Here is an 11,192-nt window from a genome sequence, read left to right on the forward strand (position 1 = left end):
ACTGTTCTGGTCTTAGTGAGGACTAACTGCAGCACTGAGGTCAAGTTAGCAGCGGGTTGGATATAGGGACTATCAATAAATTAGTGCTCTAAACGTTTTTCTTCAATAGCTTCTCAGTCATGTGACCCAGAGACTCCAAACCAGTCTCAAATTATTATAATGAAGAGGACCTTTAGAAAACACTACTTAATATTTCTCTCCTGTCTATATTTCTTTTTACATTTTTGTAAAAAAAATATGAATAATATTCATAAAAAATATTAATATAGACTGGAGAGAAATATTAAAGGTGGGGTCTGAGATCTTGGAAAAATGGTTCGAGCAAGCTACATTTTAAAAATACTCCGTTCAAAAGGCCAAACCCCTTTCTTCAGACGTCCCTCCAAAGCCACGCCTCCAGAGTGGTGGCACGTGCAATGCTTGTTCCCAAGGGTTCACGAGCACTGCACAGCATCAATACACCAGCTAAGGCTCTGTTCTGCTCCATAGCCGGGTTGGGCTCTGACGCCGTCTACGGTCTGGCCCGGTCCGGCTGAACTGTCTACAACACCGGCTGGGGCTCCGTCCCCTGCTTCGCTCCCATACACCTCAGGCTCCTCCCCTGACTACGGCCCCGGCTGAGGCTCCAGCTCATGTATCCATGCATAGCTCATTCAGTTTCCTCTAACACCCCCAGTCTTCCAGAACAGCCCCAGTTCAGACCCATGTGACTAATGTTACATTTCCTAGTGATTTATGTTAGTGACAAAACAGTTTGCTGGTGAACTTTATATCCTAATATAACTAATAAAGCCAGGTTTGGGCTTCGCTTCCTGTACAAGGCTCCAGCCTCTGGGAACGCGCAGAGGGGGGAAGGGGGGAGGGGTGAATGGCAGTTGAGTTTGATAGACATATCACCGTCCAATCATTTCGAGTGGGCGCTCAAAATGATTGGATGGTGTTTTTTCAGTCCTGTCTGTTCCACAGGTGACTGATTTTTTTTTTTTTAAATTTTTGTGTTAGAGCATTTAATTACCTCCGCCAAGGAGGTTGTGTTTTTGCCAGGGTTTGTTTGTTTGTTTGTCTGTTTGTTTGTTTGTCTGTCCGTTAGTGTGCAACATAACTCAAAAAGTTATGGACAGATTTTGATGAAATTTTCAGGGTTTGTTGGAAATGGGATAAGGAAGAAATTTTTAAATTTTGGTGGTGATCGGGGGTGGGGGTGGGGGGGGCACTGATCAGCCTTGGCGGAGGTCTGCGCTCTCCAAGTGCTTCTAGTTAATTAGTTGTAATTGGGGTGTGAAGGGGATTTTAAGGAATATAATAAAAAAAATGCTCCAGACAAACATCTCAGACCCCACCTTTAAGTGGTGTTTCCTGAAGGTCCTCTTTATTATAATAATTTGAGACTGGTTTGGAGTCTCTGGGTCACATGACTGAGAAGCTATTGAAGAAAAACATTTAGAGCAGTAATTTATTGATAGTCCCTAATACGGCGATGGCTTTTGAATGTCTGTGGAATATCCAACCCGCTGCTAACTTGACCTTGGTAACAGCAGTAGGCTCTGGATGAGCTGCAATTGTCTAATGCACAGGTGTCAAACATGCGGCCCGGGGGCCAAATCTGGCCCGCCAAAGGGTCCAGTCCAGCCCTTGGGATGAATTTGTGAAATGCAAAAATCACACTAAGATGTTAACAATCCTTTTAGTTCAGGTTCCACATTCAGACCAATTCAATCTCCAGTGGGTCAGAACCAGTAAAATACTATCATAATAACATAAAAATAATGACAACTCCAAATGTTTCTCTTTGTAAATGTAAATATTTTCATGTATTTACACTAAAACAAAGTCTAATTTTGCAAAAAATGCAAATAACCTGAACAAATATGAACAACCTGAAATGTCTTAAGAGAAGTAAGTACAATTTTAACAATATTCCACCTGTTATTAAATGTTTTGTGTATTTGTAGATCCACTGTGATCTGTAAGTTATAATGTACATGTGGAAATGATAAACTGAGACAGAATATTGTTAAAATTACACTTATTTTTTTCAGTTTGTTTATGTTATTCTTTTGAAAGGATAGTTTGTAGATGTAAAGATTTTCATAATGTAAATTTACTTTTTTTGCTCTAAAACAAATAGAAAAGTTTGGAGTTGACATTATTTCTATATTATTATGTTATTATTTTACTGATCCGTCACACTGCAGATGAAATTTAGCTGCATCTGGCCCCTCAACTAAAACGAGTTTGACACCTCTGGTCTAATGGATTTTTTTAACACTATAAATATAAATACTTGTAGGTTTTTTTCTATTACACAATGAATTATACTTTGTGTTGTGGAAATGGGAACTGTGTTCATTATTGTACACATTCAACAGCTGTAGGAGGCTAACAGCGCGCGCTCCCGTGGACAGCAGCTCCTTTCTGACAGTCGGTCACAGTTCGGTTCATCACCGGGAGAAACACTCACGGAATGATGGAGACGCTCGAGCAAACCGTACGTTTCGCATGACAACGTGGCGGTTAACAGCCAATAAGAATGTGTCACAAAAAGGTGGGCTTCATGTCCTATTTTTCATTGGATAGATTCTCGTGCTGTGTATCAGTGATTGGTTCCCTTCAGTGCAGAGCCCGCCTCCTTCAGGATGTTATTTAAAGTGACAGAATGCCAACGCGGACTGTTCACTCTGTCTGTTCACAGGGTGGGAAACAACCAAATTACCCCAAACCGGTGAGTTTATTGTTATCTAGCTATGTAAATGTTTTATTGACCCTTCACGGCCTTATAGTATTTCCTCGTGCTTAGTGTGTTCTTAATTAGAGCACAGAGTTTATGTGATGAACATGTTAATTCAGTTATATGAAGAAAAACCAATAATGTTTATTAAATAGGATTCATGTAGATTGTGATGTAATGGGTCAGAGATGCGTTTAAAGTGTGTGACCTGTACTCACCTATAGCCCTCTGGTTGTTCACTAATGAATTTACCTGTGATTATTTTTTTTTTTTTAGAGTTGGTAGTAGTTGAACTATGTTGATGATGTGGTCTTGTTTGGCTGGTGTTGAAGTGGGATAAGTTTAAAAATGTAATTACTTTTAGTGAATTCAGTTTATAACATTTACATTTATGCATTTGACAGATGCTTTTTTCCCAAATAACAGGACTGTTGGGTGTATTGGTCAAGATCAGAGCCTAATTTTTATCCTCATGTTCCACTTACCATTGAGCTGACTAATATCAGTTTTTTTTCTCCTTAACCTGTACCTTATTTTTCTCAGAAAACACAATAAAGTCTTCTCACACCTTTTTGACCCTCCCTCCATCTTCAGACAACATGATCCCCCTGAAACTGTTGGGTTCCTTCTGGGTTCTGGTTGCTGTTGCTTTTGCTGTTCCTGCTCAAGAGAAGCGCATCCATCACCACGCTGATCTGAGTGACCATGCCCATGATGACAGTCATGGATTTCAGTATGACCATGAGGCCTTTCTTGGTAAGGAGGAGGCCAAGACCTTTGACCAGCTGACCCCCGAGGAGAGCAAAGACAGACTGGCGTAAGTTTTACTGATCTGACGCATACTCCAGGGTTGTACTCTATGATGCTGGACTTTCTAAATGGTCTTAGTCACAGTCAGGAGAAATGATGGCACTTCTTGTAAAAGATGTACTTGTGTGCTTTAATTAATTCATTAATTAAGGAGGTAAGATATTTGGGTGACTTACAGAGGTATAGTGAGAGCAGATGATTTCTTAAGTTAAAACTTGTACCATCAAAAGTGCCATTTGCGCTGGGGTATAATTAACCCTTAAAGACCCAGTGCTGGTTTTGTGGCAGTTCCCAAAATAACTTTGCTCTCTATTTAACATTTCTTGCATGATTTATCACCATTTATTTTAATATTATCTTTTGCATTTTGTGAGGGGTTTTTTTTGTTTCAGTGAAAATCAGGCATTTTCTTATATTTAATTTACTAATCATGTAGATGTTCATAAACACTCAGATTATAGTTGATAGTTATATCAGAAACAAAGAAAACTGCAGAAAAAGTGTCTTTCGGCAAAGATATCAGTAACTGAACACAAGTGCCTCCACTGTTCACTGTGTTTTGTCAAACTCCATGGGTTTTACTGGTGAATCAATGTTGTAGAAAATGACAGTGTTTCCAAATTCAGCCTCTGAACATCCCAATGGGTCATATCTGATGACAAACTGCATTTTACAGAATTATTTATAATTATTTTTTTTAATAATCTTTATGAAACCTGGAAGAAAAAAATCACATTGAGAACCTCTTTTACAAGGAGGCCTGGCCAAGAGAGGCAGCAGCAAATACAAAACACAATTACAGGATTACACAGTTAAAAGCCAAATAAAGGATGATAATAATAATAATAATAATAATAATAATAATAATAATTTAACAATAAATAGTTAATAAAAATAAAATGTATGGGCAAATTAAGAAAAACTAATGCAAGTTATGGTGTCAGCCTCAAGAACTCCCAGTTTGGATTTAAACGCGCTCAATTAAATTAACTCAGTTTCCAGTCTTTCTGTAGCTGGTTCCATGCAAAAGATGCCGAGTAAACAAAATCCTTTTTGACCCAGTTCTGCACGGGCAAATGGAACAGAAAGCAACACTTGATCATTTGTACAGGGAGAATAAATATCTGAATTTCTCTTCACAATTAATGTGCAAATGTAGAAAGGCAGGAGGCCAAGTATTGCCTTTATATTTAAACATGTACCAATGACTGATGCTTCTGGTGGCCAGAGCAGGATGTCCTAACCCAGAGTAGAAATCACAGTGGTGTGTCGAACCTCAGAGAAGCATCATGGGAAACAGTGTCCACCATTTGAAGACGTTATATGTATTGATAGGTTTAGTGGTTCAAAAGTTCTTAAAAGTTTTCCAGTGGATGTCTGGGTCAAATCAAGTTTTTAGCCGAATGTTAAGGTACTCAAAACTGCTGTAACCCCCACAGGAAGATTGTGGATCGTATTGACATAGACAAGGATGGATACATCAACCATTCTGAGCTGCACTACTGGATCAAGCACCGTCAGAGGAGATACATTGAGGATAATGTGAATAAACACTGGAAGGACTACGACAAGAACCAGGATGACAAGATAGCCTGGGAAGAGTACAAAAACACCACCTATGGCTACTATCTGGGTAATTCTTCTCCCACTACGCTTTCTTTAAGATGCATCTTCTAGGATCATGGGCAGTTTTAACTTAATAAGGTAATGCAGGGGTGCTTAACATTGATTCTTTGAATAACTCCAAGGAACTTCTTATATTTTTCAGATGAAGAGTTTGATGACGTTGACGACAAGGCCACCTATAAATCCATGCTTGCCCGAGATGAACAGCGCTTCAAGTCAGCTGACCGTGACCAGGATGGTATTGCCACTCGTGAGGAGTTCACTGCCTTCCTTCATCCTGAGGAGTTTGATTACATGAAACACATTGTAGTGCAGGTATTTTCAGTTCAAAATGTTTTTTCTATCAGTTTACCAGATCAGCCAAGATAAACTAAGGTTCTGATACTCCCTACAATGAAATTCAGTCTCTTTAGTGATGCTTCTCACCTTTCAGTTAATGCAAAAAACAAACTCCAACAAACTATTATTACCTCTAACTGCCACTTGGTTGTAGATTTAGTACATGTTTACATTTGTTCATTTTCATAAAATATCATTCACTGAATGATTTAAAATGTACAGACATTGCTGATTTGAAGATATTATTGATAAATACCCAAAACAAATGACATGCAACAATGAGTACATTATATGCTGTATGTTTGTACATACAGGTACATACTTGCACTTTCATGCATGTATCAGACAGTCATGGATTAAATGTTAAATATAAATACTAAACCACATTTTCTCCTTTAGGAAACTATTCAGGACATTGATAAGAATGGGGATGGTAAGATCGACCTGGATGAATACATCGGTAGGTGATACTCTGTCTTCTGCCGCCTACATATTTAATACCTGGAAATAATTTTTCCCTAAAATGTGTGTGTTACCTCTGCTTCTCAGGTGACATGTACACACCAGAAAATGGAGAGAGTGAGCCTGAATGGCTTCAAACAGAACGCAAGCATTTCTCAGAGTTCAGAGACGTAAATAAGGTAACAACCGTCCAGAATCTGAATCATGCTTAACTTTTGATCACCTTCTGAAACTCTAACATGAGTTTTATGTTATAAAAGTATAAAGTTTGCATATGTGGATGAAATTGTCATATTTTTCTTTCACAAAACTCTGTGGCTCTGAGTGCTCCAAGGATCCTAGGACCTATGTTGTTGGCAGCAGTTTGCCACCAGTAGAATCTCCTAAGGCAATGTGGTCCTAGGTGACTAAGTGTGATTTAGAAGACCTTTATGATGATAAAAACAAGGAACCAACTATCCTTGTCCAGACTGGAGGTACTGGGGCACCACCCCAGAGCCAGTCTTAGGGGAGGGGTGGTGAGCACCTGATGGTTAAGTGTTTTCCTATAGGCTGGGCACAGCTACATAGGACCACCCTTCTGTAGCCAAAGGGGTCAGATACACCGAAGGGTGGACAGCAGTCAGAGGTGGGGTCCCTGGGACTCTGATCTCTTCTTTCTAAGACTCACTTTTGGGACTTGGGGTGTCACCTCTCTGTTTGGGAAAGAGCCTGAACTGGTGTTGGGTGGTTGAGAGGTACTGGTCAGATATCATTGTGTTCACCTTCACACACAGGACTGGAGTTACCCAGGGTGAGAGGTGGCAAACAAGTAGCTTTCACTATTCCTTCACGTTATCAAATCAATTCAAACTAAATTTTATTTGTGTAGCACCAAATCCTAACAAAAGTTATCACATGACACTTTACATTTAGAGCCAGTCCAGACCAGACTCTTAATAAGGATCAGTTTCTGCCCCAAGTGGATTGAGGTATGGTAGATGATCAGACATGTTCAGGAGAAGAACACCAGTGCGCGGGTCGAATTCTTCTTCTTCTTTTTTTAATTTGAAATTGTAAATGAAATTCATTCAGTCTAGACTAAATAAAAATAAGTGGGTGACCTTTACATTTTGGAAAGGCAGCTGGATCCTATTAGGACCTGCAATGCATCCATGTTGTCCTTCCTGTGAGAAGTGTGCTTCATATTCAGTTCAGTGTGAGGGTGCACTCTATTTTTCTCTGTCTTGGATTTATTTTTCAGATCTATAACTTGTATCTTTGAGCTTTTTTGACAGTTGACATCCAATGTGATGCAAATATTCTGCAGGACGGCTTCTTGGATGGCGATGAGGTGGCTCAGTGGGTTTTGCCTGGAGAAGTCGACCATGCGGACAATGAAGCCAAACATTTAATCCACGAAACAGACACTGACAAGGTAAAAAGAGCTGGAAAGAAAACCATAAAATTGAAACTGCTTTTGAATGTATTCACCTTTTAATTATTAAAATTTTACCTGGTAAAGCAAACTGTGCAGTGTTTACACTGTTAGCATGAAACTGTAAATATCCTTGGCAGATTTCAAAAAGGTTTGAAGTCTTGGGAGTTCTGCTTTTTGTCACTGAGCCCCTTTATATGCACACTAATCCTCTGATCATTATCTGATCTCTGGAGTTATCAGATGATTCAGTTGTTCATGTCAACAGCATAATCTGATGTGTTTTATCACATAACAGCAGTAATGTAATTATGAGACATCTGATTTAACACACCTGGATTTCTCCTCAATACTCTGATGTCTTCATGCATGTATGTGATTTATTTAGTTCTTTTACATCTGGGTATGGGTAAAAACAAATTGTAGAAAATGGAAGTTATGTAGTCAAATGTGAGTTGAAGACAATAACAGGACATTTGATTCTACTGTCACTATGTACGTGTGGAATCCAAAAGAAATCTGATAATCGCATTTCTGAAGTGCATGTAAACGAGTCAGATCTGATTATTACGATTATCTGATTACTCCCAGTTACTGGATTTTTATGATCATGTAAACGGGCTCACTGATATCAAATGCAGCGTCTTGTTATTAAAAACTCTCTCTATATTACTTTATATTAGACCCACCCACCTTTCTAAGTCAGGCACTTTTTTTTTTTTGCATTAGTACTAAAAATCATGAGTAAACTTGGTTGGTTATGTGTAAAATTTTTTTTTTCTCAAAATTTGGTAAGACTAGTGAAGCAGGTTATTCTCTCCTCTCATCAGATAGACTCTTTTAAATCAGCTGGTTTTGCAGTAATAAATTCTTACTCATCATGAATTTCATTATTGCATCATATTATGTTCTACGTGTAGGCCTGGACCATACTGCTTACCTCACCTGTCAGTAATTGTGTTGCAGGTTTTCATTTTCATGCCCATGCTCCCAGGTTTAAGCAGCACAGTTTCCCTCAGACACACCTCACCTCACACCTACAGAGAGAATGCCCTCTGTAGGTGTGCATTATCTGCAGTTTGTTCTGGAGCCAGGCCTGGATGATATGATCCAAATGTTATCTGGAAATATTTTCCCTTTATAAATATAAGTGCAAAAGATCATGATTTGGGAGGATTCAGGGTGATATAAGTTGTAGAAATAAAAAAAAAAAAAAAAAAAAAAGGAGAAACAAACCTCTGCTGTGTTTGGATTTAATATTAAACTTTTTTGCTTAAACATAAAGTTTAAATTTGTTTTTTAAAACAATTACATTTATTTTTACTTTTTCACTTCAACATATAGTACAAGGGTGACATGGTGGTGCAGTGGATAGCTGCTTCTGTGTGGAGTTTCTATGTTCTCCCCCTATCTGCGTGGGTTCTCTCCGGGTACTCCGGCTTCCTCCCACCATCTATAGACATGCACTGATAGGTTAATTGGTTAATCTAAATTGCCCATAGGTGTGAATGTGACAGTGATTTCTCTATATGTCAGCCCTGCGATGAACTGGTGACATGTCCAGGTTGTACCCCGCCCTCGCCCATAAGAAGCTGGGATAGGCTCCAGCAACCGTAGAGAGAATAAAGCGGGTTCAGAAAATGAATGAATAAATGTATAGCAACAACAAAAACCATGCCACACCTGACATTGTTAGCATAATGGTTGATTTAAAAAAAAAAATCAGATGTTTTGCAGAGCAAATAAAGTAATTACAAATAGTTGGCTCAGTAAATATATAAGTATTATATTCATAATGAACTCCAGTCAAATATTGTGTTATTGATGGCCATTGTTAAAAAAGAACTGACTGTAGGAAGCAGATGGTCCAGGCCTTTGACTTAAACCAGTCCATCATTTGTTTGCTATCTAGCATGAAAATAATTGGGATAATATGTTAATTATTAATAAGCTTTTCTCTTTTCTCCTTTTTCTTCATGTTTGTTCTCCATCACCTCCTCTTTCTCTCCTTCTCTCTCAATCTTACATCAACCAATCAATGTGGATGGAATCGGGAAAGGATGAGAAAATAACCAAAAAGGAGATTCTGGCCAACTGGAACATGTTTGTTGGCAGCCAGGCGACCAATTACGGGGAAGATTTAACAAAGAGACATGATGAACTTTAATGAGCGATCATGTGTTTAATAGCTTATTTGATATCATGCACAAATATGGAACATCTTGGTGCAGTGGTTGGGTTGGGGGTAGACTTGGTGGGACTGTGGGATCAAGCGTTCAGTTGTACAGTTAAGACTGGATTTTTACCTGACTTACTGCATTCAAACTCATTGTTTCTATGATTTCAATGGAGTATATTCCATCTTTTAACCTGTCAGCTCTATCCTGATGATGGGAAAGCTCAGAAAAATACCAGGGAACTTTTAATTTTAGCATTTATTTATGTTACTACCTCATTAGAGGATTCAAATTCTATATAGACTTTTGGGATTCCCATTGAATTGTTTCAGTTGAAGCCCTCCACCAGCTTTGCACACACTGTGCAAAAATTGTAGCCCATTCCTTCTTTAAATCTCATTACAGTAAATCAGGTTAGGAGTCCTTATATGAATGCACTGTTTCAGTTCATTCCACAAATATTCTTTTGGATTAAGGTCAGGACTTTGTGATAGCAGCTCCGAACCTCCCAGGCTGCTTAAAGACACGATGCAACCCAGCAAGTGATTTACTAAATAAAGTAGTTCAATTTGACTGGCTTTATTTAGTTATTAATTTACAGAGGAAATGCATATTGAAATGTAATGCTGATTATGAGAATCTGAGTTTGACTGTCTTAAGCCAGAGTGAATATAAACTTCCAACCTCAACTGCACCCCTGTCCACACACATGCACACACCTTCAGTTTGCATACACAGACATCATTTATCTTTAGCATACATACTGTGTATGTAAGTACAGATAATACTGACACTCACAGACACAGTTGTTTACATGAATAGTGTTTTTTGTTTTGTTTTTTTATATTTTCTTGTGTGCCCATCCTCATACGCAGTCTATTTCTCTTGTCATGTAAAATCGTGTTTTTTAAAATCAAATAATGTTTTATAGTCACTGCCATTCAAGACATTGGGATGCCACTTGCCTTAATGCCTTAAAGGTTACTTTTAAAACATAAAAACCACCAGCAACTTCAGCGCTTCACAGATTTAACAGAAACACACGTTTCCATATTTCTATCAGTGGTATAGGATAATGACTTTGTTATGTACAGTTTTGGGTTTGGCTCTGAAATAAAGTCTTGTTTTTCTACAAACAGTTTCCATTTTGTACTATGTAAAGAGATTGTGTTATAATTCTAAACATTATCAGTATAAGAACATCTTTTTGCTGGTTCAAGCTGGTGTGTGCTCATTCATTTACTTAAACTGTAATGTTAAACTTCTATAGATACAGTCATTCTTTGTAAATCTGTGTTGATATTTATGATTAATATTTATTACCTCCACCCAAAAGGTTCTTTTCCCCCATTTCTTGCAGACTTTTTTCTTTCTTTTTTTTTTTTTTTTTTTTTAAATGAGGATGGGTGAATGGGTTGGATTTGGGCCAAAGATGAGGCTCTCTAATGTAAAAGATGTGAAAGGCAATCCTCACCTCTGTCCTTAACTTAGAACTTAGAATGGTAACAGACCTCAGGCACCAACTGGGAAAAAGGAGGGGAAAAAAAGGGTCATAATTTGTGGTTTAATAACATTGTGGATGATTGGCTTTGGGAAGTGGTCTGCACTCAGCTGTAGTAGACTTATAGTTTGT

General features: G+C 38.3%; 1 protein-coding gene across 2 annotated transcripts; it reads left to right on the forward strand.

Annotated features, from left to right (window-relative positions):
• The first annotated feature begins 2,660 nt into the window (after positions 1-2,660).
• On the forward strand, positions 2,661-10,695 carry rcn3 (reticulocalbin 3, EF-hand calcium binding domain). 2 transcript variants are annotated; one of them, XM_030141541.1, is made up of 8 exons: positions 2,661-2,722; positions 3,323-3,545; positions 4,978-5,171; positions 5,307-5,479; positions 5,903-5,963; positions 6,053-6,144; positions 7,275-7,382; positions 9,442-10,695. In XM_030141541.1, the coding sequence occupies exons 2-8, from the start codon at positions 3,328-3,330 to the stop codon at positions 9,547-9,549; spliced, it is 954 nt and encodes a 317-aa protein (XP_029997401.1). In that variant the 5' UTR covers positions 2,661-2,722; positions 3,323-3,327; the 3' UTR covers positions 9,550-10,695. The 2 variants fall into 2 exon arrangements, with proteins under 2 accessions (XP_029997401.1, XP_029997402.1); XM_030141542.1 differs by having other exon boundaries at positions 2,670-2,722; positions 3,272-3,545.
• The last annotated feature ends 497 nt before the right edge of the window (positions 10,696-11,192 follow it).

The sequence above is a fragment of the Sphaeramia orbicularis genome, chromosome 8 (assembly GCF_902148855.1).
Source record: "Sphaeramia orbicularis chromosome 8, fSphaOr1.1, whole genome shotgun sequence".
Classification (NCBI taxonomy): domain Eukaryota; kingdom Metazoa; phylum Chordata; class Actinopteri; order Kurtiformes; family Apogonidae; genus Sphaeramia; species Sphaeramia orbicularis.